The sequence below is a fragment of the Oncorhynchus tshawytscha genome, unplaced genomic scaffold (genome assembly GCF_018296145.1).
Source record: "Oncorhynchus tshawytscha isolate Ot180627B unplaced genomic scaffold, Otsh_v2.0 Un_contig_3305_pilon_pilon, whole genome shotgun sequence".
Lineage (NCBI taxonomy): Eukaryota > Metazoa > Chordata > Actinopteri > Salmoniformes > Salmonidae > Oncorhynchus > Oncorhynchus tshawytscha.
Window position 1 is genome coordinate 82,363 of NW_024609365.1, and position 15,857 is coordinate 98,219.

Below are 15,857 nucleotides of genomic sequence, written 5' to 3' on the forward strand. Positions count from 1 at the left end.
AAAGTTTGGTCCAATTTCTTCTCAAGCTTCTTATGTTCCACCAGTCTTGTGAGTATATACTTCTTAGACCATAATCAGAAGACAACAGACTCACAAGTTGTGTGTCTCTCCCTCCAGCATATATTGCCATGAAATACAGAAGCATTCCATCACCTCAAGACGACTCAGTTTTACTTCCTGTCTCCAAAGACCCTCCCCGCCGTTTCACTTCCCTTTGATCTCTGTGTGTTTCTATACGTTTATACAGTTGGTTGGACTAGTTTGGAGTGTATGTGTAGTTCCTAAATACATTTCAAATGTGTTATGTAGAAAACTTGCCTTGTTACCCAAACTCCTTGCTCCAGTTAAGTGCTACGCCACGCCCATGTAATGAGTCAGGATGGAAATCCATTCAGTCTGATTGGTCGCAGAAACTGATGGGTTGGGCCAGAGACAGAATATGCATTGCTAAAGCGGCATTTTGAAAATTTGTCATTGGCTTTGAAACTCTGATTGGTTAGAGATGATCCAATTGCTGATTACTTTGTTTTGTACAGAACCCACTCATTTTGACATCACCACAAACGCCTTCAGTGATGGCAGCCTCAGACTGAAGTATGTAACAAATGATAGAGCAGCGGAGGAATTCAGTTTGAGTGTCAGGCAAGTAGAAAACTCTTCACATTCACACTCTACAGCCCTGGGACACAGGCTCACAAACTCTGACCTAACTCTGACCTAACCTCCAACCCAAGTACTCCATTCTGCCACCTCTGGTCTCTTGGCCCTCCCACCCGTATGGGAAGGTGGCTCCCGCTCAGCCCAGTCTAAGCTCTCCTCGGTCCTGGCACCCCAATGGTGGAACCTGCCTCCCCCTGAAGCTAGGACAGCAGAGTCCCTGCCCATCTTCTGAAAACATCTGAAACCCTACCTCTTCAAAGAGTATCTTAAATAATCCCTGAACCTGCATGACATGAGCCGCCCTCGCGCTCTCTCCCAACTTGGATAGAAAGTTGTCTATTAATGCCAAAAAAGTCAATCCACCCTCAAAACACTAGCTTACTAGGGATTGTTTCATGATGCAGTGTACAATCTATAGCTATAATGTATACCGTATTTAGCTGCTATTTATACACTTTTAATAAAAATGACATCAAATCACCTCGCAATGAGGAATAAATGATGACATGGAATAGTCTTTCAATGAGGAATAAAAGATGACATGGAATAGCCTAGCAATGAGGAATAAAATATGACATGGAATAGCCTAGCAATGAGGAATAAAAGATGGCATGGAATAGCCTAGCAATGAGGAATAAAAGATGACATGGAATAGCCTAGCAATGAGGAATAAAAGATGACATGGAATAGCCTCGCAATGAGGAATAAAAGATGACATGGAATAGCCTAGCAATGAGGAATAAAAGATGACATGGAATAGCCTAGCAATGAGGAATAAAAGATGACATGGAATAGCCTAGCAATGAGGAATAAAAGATGACATGGAATAGCCTAGCAATGAGGAATAAAAGATGACATGGAATAGCCTAGCAATGAGGAATAAAAGATGACATGGAATAGCCTCGCAATGAGGAATAAAAGATGACATGGAATAGCCTAGCAATGAGGAATAAAAGATGACATGGAATAGCCTAGCAATGAGGAATATAAGTAGTCGTCTTAAGGATAAATTCATCCACTATTTATTGTTGAACTCAGCCGGTAACAGCTTACATAAATGTGCTGCAAGGTCAATTACATTAAATCAAATTAATTCCAGCTTAAGAGACTCCCCTGGTCTCCTGAAGTCCTCCTTATTTTGTGTGTACATTTTTTCACCACGGCCTGTAGGTTCAGGGTGTGACTGTTTCAACATTCAACCACCCATTGACAATTTAGAGAAAGGGATTTTAAACTAATTTTATGGAAAAGGCCAGGTGTCTTTGTTATACAAAATATATGTTGCCAACTCCCAAGAATCCTGACAGGGAAAAAGACTACCTTCACTTCAAAGAATATATTACAGAACGTTAATATACAATTCAAACCTCCACGGTGCACCTGTCAGTGCTCATGAAGCAAAGAATATGATGAAATGGAGTGACTCAGGAGTATTGGGCACATGAATGAAGTTGGAGTTCAGGGAAGGTGGAAGCAATACGCTGGGAAACGTATCCAGTCTTTTGACCTATCAGATTAAGATATTTGACTTCCTCTTTTAACCCAACTCCTCCAAAAGACACAGGTTTTGGAAAGGTGTGGGGGGGCTCCCACACTGGGCGCCCAGGGAGCTAATTGTTGTGGGGGGTTGAGTGCCTTGCTCAAGGGCACAATGGCAGGCAATGGCATCTAGGATTAGATACCAGCAACCCTCCGGTTGCCAGCTCACTTCCTGCCAGACATTTCCCATCGGACACGTGATACGAACTGGCAACCCTCCGGCTGCTGGCTCACCTCTCTAACCACTAGGCTACCTGCTGCCCCAACTAAGAACATTATGAGAGAGAGAGAGAGAGAGAGAGAGAGAGACAGACAGACAGACAGACAGACAGACAGACAGACAGACAGACAGACAGACAGACAGACAGACAGACAGACAGACAGACAGACAGACAGACAGAGACAGACAGACAGACAGACAGACAGACAGACAGACAGACAGACAGACAGACAGACAGACAGACAGACAGACAGACAGACAGACAGACAGACAGACAGACAGACAGACAGACAGACAGACAGACAGACAGACAGACAGACAGACAGACAGACAGACAGAGACAGACAGACAGAGAGACAGACAGAGACAGACAGACAGACAGACAGACAGACAGAGAGACAGACAGACAGACAGACAGACAGACAGACAGACAGACAGACAGACAGACAGACAGACAGACAGACAGAGAGACAGACAGACAGACAGACAGACAGACAGACAGACAGACAGACAGAGAGAGAGACAGAGACAGACAGACAGACAGACAGACAGACAGACAGAGAGAGAGAGAGAGACAGACAGAGAGACAGACAGACACAGACAGAGAGAGAGAGACAGACAGTAAGAGGTAACTTGTCTAGATGGAGAGGGCATGCATGCTAGTCAGTTATCCATTCAGTGATCAAAAAGATGCATACGCAGCACAGGGCTTGTAGAATGACAGCTCGAGGGCTTGTAGAATGACAGCTCAGAGGGCTTGTAGAATGACAGCTCGAGGGCTTGTAGAATGACAGCTCGAGGGCTTGTAGAATGACAGCTCGAGGGCTTGTAGAATGACAGCTCGAGGGCTTGTAGAATGACAGCTCGAGGGCTTGTAGAATGACAGCTCGAGGGCTTGTAGAATAACAGCTCGTGGTCGAGACCCATTTCAATTAACATCCGCTCCATTTGGCTTCACAGGGAAAGGTCACTGAGAATGACTAGTCAGTGTTACACCTGCAAACTGAGAGTGACATTTCAACATGCTGTTTTGAACCCCCCTTAACCCCGGGGAAGGGAGGGGGTAGAAGAGGGTGCCCATTGGCACAGATCTAGGTTCTGCGTGACCTTCACCTAAACTAAACCATGAAGGGGGAATGTAAATCTGACCTTAAATCATCAGAGTCTATGGACAAGTTCATTTCTTCTCCCATGGGAAGGGGGTGGGAGGGTTTGAAGAAATTCTCAGGAAAGGAATCTATTGTAATTCACGTGCCCGAGAATTAGTCCCCATTATATAAAAACCAACAATAATCCCCAAACAGTAATTTACAGCCAGATAATTGTTCACAAACAGACCCCATTTCCTCTGTCTGTATAACAGCAGTATATCTACGATATGGCACTCTGATCCATGTAAATCTCACAACAGAATACCTTACAGACGTCCTTGTTAGCGTGTTGCCTCCTGCTCTACTGTATATTTGGATGCCAGCTGTTTTTCTGCTAAGCCTGAAATGACTCTGGTCCCTTCCCCTTGACGAGTGATGAATGATGAGAGTGCTAACCTGAGAGTTCATAAACGCCCCCAAGGAAAAGGATTCAGCCCACAATCCCTTGCCTCTTGTGTTCCTAAATTGACAGTATTAATCTCTCCTCTCATTGGAGAGATTGGTAGAATGCGTCTCATTTCTTTCTGTGAGACGGAAGGGTGACCTGGGTTTGGGATAATTTAGCTCCACTGACGTCTGTGACCCAACTATAGCATCAAATCCTGCCGTCGAGCCAATTGCCTGTCTCCTTCGTGTCTGTGTGTGTTTAAGTGTGTGTGTTTGCGTGTGCATGCATGCATGCGTGCCTGAAATGTGTGTGTGTCTGTGTGCGTGTGAGATTTGAGGAAGGGATGCGAGGGAAATGATATCCTTTTCATAGCAACTGTTTAATTAACACTGTTGAATCTCTAGACATTTGTGACAATACTTCTACGACATCCCGTCTCTGTCTACATGTACATAGGAGATAATGACTTTACATACCGTAAAACTTCATGAACAGCCACAAGCATTTATTTGCTTCAATCACTGAACACAACTAGCGGTTATTAGAGACAGGCTTCTATTTGAGCCAGGCGTCCATTTCCTTAATGCACACATCTTTTGCTCAATAAAATGTTGAAAAGACAATGATGTTGCTCTCCTGTATCTTCTTTTGCATAATCTTTACAGTACTCACTGAAGTTAACTCGTAAGCAATTCACTTAAACCTGGCATTTATTAGAAACAGGTGTTTATGTACTGAAATATATAGTAGACTGCATTTGAATTACTGTTACAGTGCTATTTGGATTGTTAATTGGATTCGTTCAGACATTTCTTGATTTCTTGTTGTTTTTATTTATTTATTATCATGTGTGTACTTGCGGATCCGGGAGAATTGTCATCAACAACGCTGAATAGCATAGCGCCACAGTCAAATAATATTACTAGAAAATAGTCATATTCATGAAATCACAAGTGCAATATAGGAAAACACAGCTTAGCCTTTTGTTAATCCACCTGTCGTCTCAGATTTTGAAATTATGCTATACAGCGAAAGCTAGGACCGGGAGTAACAATTAGCCGCCTCTCTTTTGCGCACAAATCACTCTGAGAGCCCCCACCTGTCCACTTACGCAATGTGGTCGTTCACGCTCATTCTTCAAAATAAAAGCCTGAAACTATGTCTAAAGGCTGTTGACACCTTAGGGAAGCCAACAGAAAAAGGAATCTGGTTGATATCCCTTTCAATGGCCAATAGGGATGCATAGGAACACAGGGATTTAAAAATAAGAGTCACTTCCTGATTGGATTTTTCTCAGGCTTTCGCCTGCAATATCAGTTCTGTTATACTAACAGACAATATCTTTACAGTTTTGGCAACTTTAGAGTGTTTTCTATCCTAATCTGTCAATTATATGCATATTCTAGCATCTGGTCCTGAGAAATAGGCCGTTTACTTTGGGAACGTTATTTTTCCAAACATAAAAATAGTGCCCCCTAGCTTCTGCATCGCAGAGTGCCTGGATACAGCCCTTAGCCGTGGTATACTAGCCATATATCACAAACCCCTGAGGTGCCTTATTGCTATTATAAACTGGTTACCAAAGTAATTAGAGCAGTAAAAATAAATGTGTTGACATACCTGTGGATTACGGTCTGATATACCATGACTGTCAGCCAATCAGCATTCAGGGCTCGAACCAACCAGTTTATAACATCTGCTAAACTGTGCATGCAACCAATAAACTTTGATTTTATTTGAAATATGTGCTGATGCCAGGCTAATAAAAGGGACAAGTGGCTATTTGAGACTTAATGGAAGTTTTACAGTTTATGTGTGTATGGCTTGGTTGTCATAGTCCTCAGGTTTTCAAAAATGCAATGTCCTCAAAATGCCATGTGATTATACAGTGTGAGACATGATACAGCTAATGTTTCTATGTGTATGATTCCATTCCATTTGTGCCGCTCCAGCCATTATTATGAGCCATCCTCCTCTCAGCAGCCTCCACTGGTGTAATTAAGGGTAGTTATTATGAGCCGTCCTCCCCTCAGCAGCCTCCACTGGTGTAATTAAGGGTAGTTATTATGAGCCATCCTCCTCTCAGCAGCCTCCACTGGTGTAATTAAGGGTAGTTATTATGAGCCGTCCTCCTCTCAGCAGCCTCCACTGGTGTAATTAAGGGTAGTTATTATGAGCCGTCCTCCTCTCAGCAGCCTCCACTGGTGTAATTAAGGGTAGTTATTATGAGCCGTCCTCCTCTCAGCAGCCTCCACTGGTGTAATTAAGGGTAGTTATTATGAGCCGTCCTCCTCTCAGCAGCCTCCACAGTCCTCCTCTCAGCAGCCTCCACTGGTGTAATTAAGGGTAGTCCTCCCCTCAGCAGCCTCCACTGGTGTAATTTTATTATGAGCCGTCCTCCCCTCAGCAGCCTCCACTGGTGTAATTAAGGGTAGTTATTATGAGCCGTCCTCCCCTCAGCAGCCTCCACTGGTGTATTAAGGGTAGTTATTATGAGCCGTCCTCCCTCAGCAGCCTCCACTGGTGTAGTTAAGGGTAGTTATTATGAGCCGTCCTCCCTCAGCAGCCTCCACTGGTGTAATTAAGGGTAGTTATTATGAGCCGTCCTCCCTCAGCAGCCTCCACTGGTGTAATTAAGGGTAGTTATTATGAGCCATCCTCCTCTCAGCAGCCTCCACTGGTGTAGTTAAGGGTAGTTATTATGAGCCGTCCTCACCTCAGCAGCCTCCACTGGTGTAGTTAAGGGTAGTTATTATGAGCCATCCTCCTCTCAGCAGCCTCCACTGGTGTAATTAAGGGTAGTTATTATGAGCCGTCCTCCCCTCAGCAGCCTCCACTGGTGTAGTTAAGGGTAGTTATTATGAGCCGTCCTCCTCTCAGCAGCCTCCACTGGTGTAGTTAAGGGTAGTTATTATGAGCCGTCCTCCCCTCAGCAGCCTCCACTGGCACTCATTTACTGTAAGTGGCTCTGGATAAGAGTGTCTGCTAAATGACGAACAGTGCCTCCAGAAAGTATTCTAACCCCTTGACTTTTCCAGATTGTCTTGTCTGACAGCCTTAATATAAAATTGATTACATTTAGATTTGTCACTGTGTCACTGGTCTACACATAATACCTCATAAAGTCAAAATGGAATTTAGTTTTCATAATTGTTTAAAAATGAATAAAAAATGAAAATCTGAAATGTCTTGAGTCAAAAAGTATTCAACACCTTGTTACGACAAGCCTAAATAAGTTCAGGAGGAAACATTTGCTGAACAAATCACATAATAAGTTGCATGGTCTCACACTTAACATGATTTGTGAATGACTACCCCATTTTCAAATGCCTCACAAAGAAGGGCACTGATTGGTAGATTGGTCCAAATAATAAAGCAGACACTGAATATCCTTTGCGCATGGTAAAGCTGTTCATTTGGCTTTGGATGGTGTATCAATACGAAGATACAAACGTCCTTCCAAACTGAGTTGCCAGAGAGAAATAAAACCACTCAGGGATTTCACCATGAGGCTAACGGTGATTTTACAGTTACAGAGTTTAATGGCTGTGATAGGAGAAAACTGAGGATGGATCAACAACATTGTAGTTACTCCAAAATACTAAAAATTCTGTTTTCAAAGTAATACTGCAATATATGTGTCAAAATAATTTACTTTTTGTCCTGAATACAAAATGTTATTTGGGGCAAATCCAACATAACACATCACTGGGTTCCACTTTCCATATTTTCAAGCATGGTGGTGGCTGCATCATGTTATGGGTGTACTTGTAGTCAGCAAGGACTGGTGAGTTTTTCAGGATAAAAATTAACTAAATGTAGCTAAGCACAGGCAAAATCCTAGAGGAAAACCTGGTTCAATCTGCCTTCCAACAGACACAGACAAATTCACCTTCCAGCAGGAGGACAATAACCCTAAAACACAAGGCCAAATCTACACTACCAAGACAACATGGGATGTTCCTGAGTGGCCTACTTACAGTTTTGACTTAAAATCTGCATGAAAATCTACGGTAAGACTTGAAAATGTCTGTCTATCAACAACCAACTTGACAGCGTGTAACGGATTTCCTCCTCTTCGTCTGAAGAGGTGTAGCAAGGATCGGACCAATACACAGCGTGGTAAGTGTCCATGTTTTAATAGAAAGGACTGAACCTGACACAAACACAAAATAACAAAGTGAAATGGAAACAAAACAGTCCCGTGTGGCACAAACACTGACACAGGAAACAAACACCCACAAAATACCCAAAGAATTAGGCTGCCTAAATATGGTTCCCAATCAGAGACAACGATAAAGGCCTGCCTCTAATTGAGAACCAATCTAGGCAACCATAGACCTACATAAACACCTAGATGGAAACAACCCCATAAATCTACAAAAACCCCTAGACAGTACAAACACCCTAGATGAGACAAAAAGCACACATATCACCCATGTCACACCCTGACCTAACCAAAATAATAAAGAAAACAAAGAATACTAAGGTCAGGGTGTGACACAGCGCTTGAAGAATTTAGAGAATAATGGGCAAATATTGCACAATCCAGGTGCGCAAAGATCTTAGAGACTTACCCCAAAAGTCTCACTGACTTACTTTAATTGCTGCCAAAGGTGTTTATAACTTGTATTGACTCGGGGGGTTAACACCTATCTAATCAAGATATATTAGTTAACAAAATCTTGTAGATTGTAGATGTTTTTTTTTACAATTAAATCCATTTTATCCCCATTTTGTAACATAACAAAATGTGGAAAAATTCAAGGGGTGTGAATACTTTTCTTTGTCTGTTCTTGAACAACATACAGTGCGGTCCAGCACTTACAAAGGACTTATATAAATGTATTCCATTGTTCTCACCTCATTGATTACTCTTGTCATGTTTCTGTAATGATAATAATACTACATAGGATTTTAATAGCGCTTTTTTCCCAAAGACGCTTTCTTGTGGTAGAAAATATGCTCTCATATTACATCAAAACAGCCCAAAAAACACAGAGTATCTAATGTTGGTGTAATGTGAAAAGTGTTAGAAATGTAAACCATTTTTCTTACCTCTTTGGCTTTCCTGTGTCTGTCCTTGGTGTCCCTTTCTCGGTCTCTGTCTCTTTCCTTGTCTTTGCCCTCATCCCCATGGTGCGAAGAATACGACACCGTTCTCCAGTCCCGTGGTGAGTTGGTGATGCTCGCCACCTTTGACTCCGTGGCGCTGTTCTCCTCATTGAGTGAGCGTGACGACCTCCGCGTGAACATACTTTTCTTAATTGCCTTGACCCTCAGACTCTCACTGTCTGAGCAGCCCCACTCCACTGATCCGTTATCCACCTTGATGTTGTGGCCTGTCGTGTGGCACTGAAAAACATGGGGCGAGAGGTTGGGGTCGGGGTGAAGGTGATCTGGGGTGGAAGTGGTGGCTAAAGCGTTTTCGCCCGGTCTCCCGTTGATTTCGGGTTCCTGGATCTTCTCGTCGAGTTTGGTGAGCTTGGAGAGCACCTGCGAGATCTCCCCTCGGACTCCGGACAGAGACTCCAGCTTCTTCTCGATCTCACCTATCCTCATAACAAGCTTGAACACGCTCGATTTGAGCTCGTCGTCCGTGTTCTCTAGGGAGTGAAAGAGGCAGTCCAGCTTGGACTTGGCCAGTTTGACCGTGTTGCATTCGGGTGAGCTGTCGCCGTCAGACTTCATGGTCACCTGAGAGAGAGATCCGATGCTGTTGTAGCACGACGATTGGATGACGCCCAGCGAGTCGCACACGCTCATGTCGTCAAGGAAGCGGAAGATGTCACTGATGTCATCGCTGATGATCTCAGAGTCCTCTTCCGAGTGTTTGCACGAGTGCCTCTCTCTCTCGACGTATTTTGCGTGAGCGGCGGCATAGTCTTTTAGCTTCCTCTGTTCGGCCTGCTCCGTTTGTGTCCCTATGCTGGACGAGCTGTCTATGTTACCTCCTTGAAAAGACGTACTGTTGATGCCTTTCTCTTTAAATCTTTTCCCAACCTCTCTTTTGTCGACACCCACCCCGGGACCGCACGCCATTGAAGACATATCCTTTGTTTTCAACCCGTTGGTTTTCTTTGCGAACCCTGAAGGGGAGGCCACCACTTTCTCTTTGGCACACTGGAAGTGCTGCTCATTCTCTTTATTGACTACATTGTGGCGATGGTTGTCTTTCAGCGGTTTCCCATTCAGAAATGACCTCTCAAAATCCGGTGGCCCTTCTTCAGCATTCAGACTCAGGCTTTTCACGGGCCAAATTGGCTGCTTCCCCGGCCTAGCCGTACTCCTCCGTGTGTTCACGCACTCTGTCACTGTCGTTGGCCCGAAATACGTAGACGCTTGAAGGTCGTCCAGACTCTCGTGCTTCGCTCGCCGTTTCTCCTGAATGGGCGAGTTCATAGTATGCTCAAAGTAGGGGTTACTGTAGGGCAGCTCGAAGCTGTGGTTGAAGAATGTGGCAGGTTTGTGGAGCTCTCTCCGGTGGTAGCCTCCAGTTGCCCTGATGTTTGGTTTGCACTCTGAGGTGATGACCTATAACGACAATGGGGTAACACTTCATTAAGTTACTCTTAAACCTGTGTAGTGACACTCTAACATTATGGTAATATTGTATTGTTTGGCTCTAAGTCACGCTGATAAGAGTATCTGTTAACTGACTAAAACCTAAAGGTAATAGTTTCATAGAAATGTGGTAATTGTTTTGAGCAATTTTTGTCATTTACACAAGTGATTTTTTAGTTGTTGTTACAGACTCATTCACTTTTACAACAACAACATGTTAATACACTGTTGTGTTAACACATCAGTCAAAACACCATGCATTATCAAATCAAACAAAGAAAGAGTCGAACTAAGCATAAAGGTGCTGGATGTAACATTAGGCTCAGACCAAGCCATTCTAGAAAGAAATATGTTTTATAGATTGGTTATTCTCACTGAGAGCTATGTCCATTGAGACATTTCCATTCTAAGTGACATATGCTATACAGATGTAGGATCTTCATTTGATCACTCTTTGTTGATGAGACTTTTCCTGTGCCAGAGGAAATGCAGATGACCTTCATGATTGACATAAGTTCATTAAAAACCTGCACTAACGGTTATATTAACAGTATTCCACTTTTCATGTAGCCTCATATTGACCAGCTTATAGCCTAACCACCAATCAAGCAACATTATGGACTAAACGTTGAAATCCTGTTGTTGCAGGATTATTTTGCTGCAACAATGCAGGTCTAATTAAGATCCTACATCTGTAGATCTATGGACCAGTTTCAGGAAGTGGGGAGGTACTGTTTTATCACTTTTGTTTTGTCCTTTAGGTTTCTTGTGCTTTTCTCTGACATTTAGATGGTAACATTAGCAAACAACGGCACAAATACTTACAGCTAGCACCGTTTAGTAGGAACAAAACAACTCAGGACACAATAAAGAATGTAGCTGACCACATATCACAGTGAAAATTGGATAGTGATAATTGATAACAGATGGTTAACAGTGGAGGAGGCTGCAATGGAAATCAGTCTGACTTTATCTTCAATGTTTGTTTTTTCATGTATTGTTGTTTCAGTGTAGTAATGGGACAACATTAAAACTCAAACTTGTTGGGGGTACTTCCAAACAAATATGTCAGGATAATTATTGTTGCATAATGAATGATCTGTAAATGCTTAATAAAAATAAATAAATAATATAGAATTAAAGACCAGAGACACAGACCTGTGGGGAGAACGCTAGCAGGTTGTGAAAATCCTCCTTGAAGATGTTTCTCTTCTGGACACAGGAGTGGACAGAGAAGGGCTCCGTGTGGTTGATGTGTTGCAGGGACTCCTGGTCTGTGGTGGACTCACTGTCAATGTCTATGGGAAAGTAGGTGCTCTGCATCTCGCAGGGCGGCGATGGAGGACTGCAGCTTGAGTACTGGGGCAGGTGCTGCAGCTTGTCTAGCGACGCTGCTCGACATTTTAGATCCTTGTTTACGCCCAATAGGAAGTTAGGGTCCGAAGTCGGGATAAACTGTGGGCTGCAGTTGGATTTCGAGCTGGCGGAGTGGGAATGGGGGTGTGGGCGGGGGTGGGAGGAGTTGTTTTGGGACATGGGGCGATGGTGGGGGTGGTGACCCACCCTGGAGGGTTGATCCATGAGGTCATAACCTCCGCCCCTCTCATAGTCCTGGTACTTATAAACATCAGTGTCGGACCTACATGACTCAAACGACTGGTTCTTGTGGAACTTGGGCCTCGGTGGTGCCATAGGGAGCTTATCTTTGGCGATCCCCCCGTTCATTTGGATTAGGTTAAACATAGTGACGATATCCGCTGCCACCATGAGTTTCTTAGACTGCTGGTCCTCAACAGTACATCTCATCTTGTCTTTGAAGAGAGTGGCAGGGAAGGCTGGGTCCAGGCAGGCTGTGTAGAACAGAAGGCTCCGTAGCTTGGCCAAGTGGACCAAGTCAAAGCGGGCACACAGGGACTTACAGAGGTCCTGGTAGGACACACTACTGTGTTTAGTGTCTAGTTCCTCCAGGATCCGGACTAGGAACAGGGAGTACTCTGGTAGGGGATCCATGGCATGTGGTGTGGGATGGAGCTAGACGTTGATATCCTCGTTAATCTCCTATTCTTTAAGTATACTGTACAGGGGATGCCATTGAGATGGAATGTCTCAAATACAAGGGAGACCTGTCCCCCTTATGAGAGAGATAGGAGGATGACCCTGAGGGAGAGAGAGAGAGAGAGAGAGAGAGAGAGAGAGAGAGAGAGAGAGAGAGAGAGAGAGAGAGAAACAGCAGAGAGAGAGAGAGCAAGATATTGACTATTGGACAATCACATACCACAATCAAAACATAGCCAAACATCGCAAATAATAATAATGATGAATATAAGGTGTTACATCCCCTGTTATTATCCCAAAGCAATAGTTATCCCTGTGCATGTGACTAATAAACTAATCTAATGATCATGTCTATTTGTCTTATTGTGAATAAGACAGAAATGAAATGTGGTAATAGTTTGGAGAAGGCTTCACTCTTTAGATAGGGATCAGTAAAGATTGGTTTTCATATTAAATTAATTCCAAAATATATACTATCATGCAGCTGCTATTAAATGTATAGAATTTTCAGGAATATTGAGTAGGCTACGTTTTTGTCATTGTACACACACTAGATTCAGTTCAAGAACTCTAAACTGTTTCGTTCCTCAAACAGAAATGGATATCCACACGGTCATAATTCAATCACATTTGCATAACCTCAGATTCACCGCTGAGTACTTCGAAACAGAGAATAAAATCCATATTCCAGTTCTTCACTGGCGCGCGCGCACATACAGTACATAACCAACAAAGGGACAAATAGACTCACCTAACGCACGATTCCATTTGCTCTCATCCGAGTGAGCATCCAAAAGGTATAGATTCCTCAAAGTCACCAAAACAAGGCGGCAGCAATGCGAAGTTGACGCACAACATTCATTCTTCAATTGAACCATACACCATAATATACATTCCAGTCGGACACCGTAGTAAATAACCAGCCAAAAGATCCGATTCGATCCCCAGTCACTCCCGTTCGGATAATCCTTCATTTATCATATTTTGTATTGTATTCCAATAGGTGGACTAGGTCTTCACTCCGGGACCGGATTTGCTGTAGCTGTTGGAACCGAGCTATCGGCGTTCTCACGCGCGCGCGTGTGGCGCTAAAAAGGCACCCAGTCGGCTTTGTTTCCACCTAGAATGACGTAATTACACCTTAGCACCAACTGCAAGTCAAGCACAGCGATGGAGACTATATATTCATATTGATTATTATCCTGTACATTATTCACCACATTGCGTGTTATAGGCTGTACAACATACAACATAGCTCATTCCTAATGTGTCAGAGTTCTGTGTATACATTCCATTTAAAAAACCGTACGATCGTTTTCTCTCTGTTAAATGCGAGGGGAAACATTTTAATGTATATAAATCATACAACACAAAGTAGTGTATATGGTTAACTGTGCACTGGTGTGACGTTATATATGCGCGCCTGCTGCAGTGGGGTGTATTCATGGGATGCTAAGGGAAGCCACGATTTCCCAAATATTTAACCAATAAAAATGATAAAATAATTGATTTCCTCTCTGTCTTTTCATAATTTTCGGTCAATTCGCATGTGCCTGAATCTCACTGGAGAAAACACCCGAGCGAGGGACACAGCGCCGCTCTGTCTCAGTATATGTAGCCCGGGTATCTGATGCTGTATGGACCAAACGAGTATAACATGTTCCGCCGTAGCATTTGATTGGTTGATGCCAGCAAGCATGTGGCCAGTGGTGGAAAAAGTACTCAATTGTCATACTTGAGTAAAAGTAAAGATACCTTAATAGAAAATGACTCAAGTAAAAGTGAAAGTCAACCAGTAAAATACTACTTGAGTAAAAGTCTGAACGTATTTTAAGTATAAAAAATAAATGTAATTGATAAAATGTACTTAAGTATAAAAAGTAAAAGTAAAAATCATTTCAATTTCCTTATATTAAGCAAACCAGACGGCTCAATATTATTTTTTATTGACGGATAGCCAGCCTTACACAGACATAATTTACAAACAAAGCATTTGTGTTTAGTGAGTCTACCAGATCAGAGGCAGTAGGGATGACCAGGGATGTTCTCTTGTATGAATTTGACCATTTCCCTGTCAAAATGTACTTTTGGATGTCAGGGAAAATGTATGGAGTAAAAAGTACATTATTTTCTTTAGGAATGTAGTGAAATAAAAGTAAAAGTTGCCAAAAATATAAATAGTAAAGTACAGATACCACCAAAAACGACTTAAGTAGCACTTTAAAGTAGTTTTACTTAAGTACTTTACACCACTGCGTTTGGCTTCCCTTGATACATCTTTTATATATAAAATATCTCAGCTGTGGGTTGTCCTGGTTCAGCAAAATGCCCCCCCAAGGGAGGCTGGTTTGAATTTGGCTTCAGACCAATCAAATAACTTTCAAAGCAAAACTTAATTTCCAGAAAAATGTGCCTGTTTCTGGTCTGCTTGTGTTGATGTCCTGCTGTAACTAAAGTGAACCTTTTCCTAAACCATGGAGAGAGATGGGGATTTGGACTTGTGGTTTTGACTTAATTCTCTGTACAGGCCAATGAATATGATGGTGATTCTGATCTAACCATAAATGTATATGTTTTGCCACTGGCCTGAAATGAATAAAGTTCAATATGTAGCCTAGTTGTAGCCTAGTAGATTCACGTTAGCTAGCTAGCTGGCTACCTTAGCTGGTTCATTGTTGCCCACCGCTAACTAGCTAGCCATTTCACATCGGCTACACTAGGAAGTTAGGCTAGCTAACTAAAATGCTTGCTAGCCTATGACAACAAAAACTAAAAGTGTAATGACAGAGCCATAGACCCTTTTACCAACAAGAAAGAGAGGAGGATGGCATTAGCGTTCAACTAGTCTAGGATGAGTCAACATGATGTTTTACACACACACACACACACACACACACACACACACACACACACACACACACACACACACACACACACACACACACACACACACACACACACACACACACACACACACACACACACACACACACACACACACACACACACACACACACACACACACACACACACACACACACACACACACACACACACACACACACACACACACACACACACACACACACACACACACACAACACAGACACACGCACGCACGCACACACACACACACACACACACACACACACACACACACACACACACACACACACACACACACACACACACACACACACACACACACACACACACACACACACACACACACACACACACACACACACACACACACACACACACACACACACACACACAC

The 15,857-nt window shown here is 43.0% G+C and overlaps 1 protein-coding gene across 1 annotated transcript in view; it reads right to left on the minus strand.

Annotated features, from left to right (window-relative positions):
• Positions 1-14,158, minus strand: part of LOC112240971 (major intrinsically disordered Notch2-binding receptor 1-like) — a 51,827-nt gene extending 37,669 nt beyond the window's left edge. Inside the window, exons 1-3 of the mRNA XM_042315015.1 lie at positions 13,329-14,158; positions 11,681-12,679; positions 9,017-10,492 (exon numbers count right to left, since the gene is read on the minus strand). Of these exons, the coding sequence (XP_042170949.1) occupies positions 9,017-10,492; positions 11,681-12,532 (2,328 nt within the window). The 5' untranslated portion in view covers positions 12,533-12,679; positions 13,329-14,158. The remainder of the gene's footprint in view (positions 1-9,016; positions 10,493-11,680; positions 12,680-13,328) is intronic.
• Between the last annotated feature and the right edge of the window lie 1,699 nt (positions 14,159-15,857).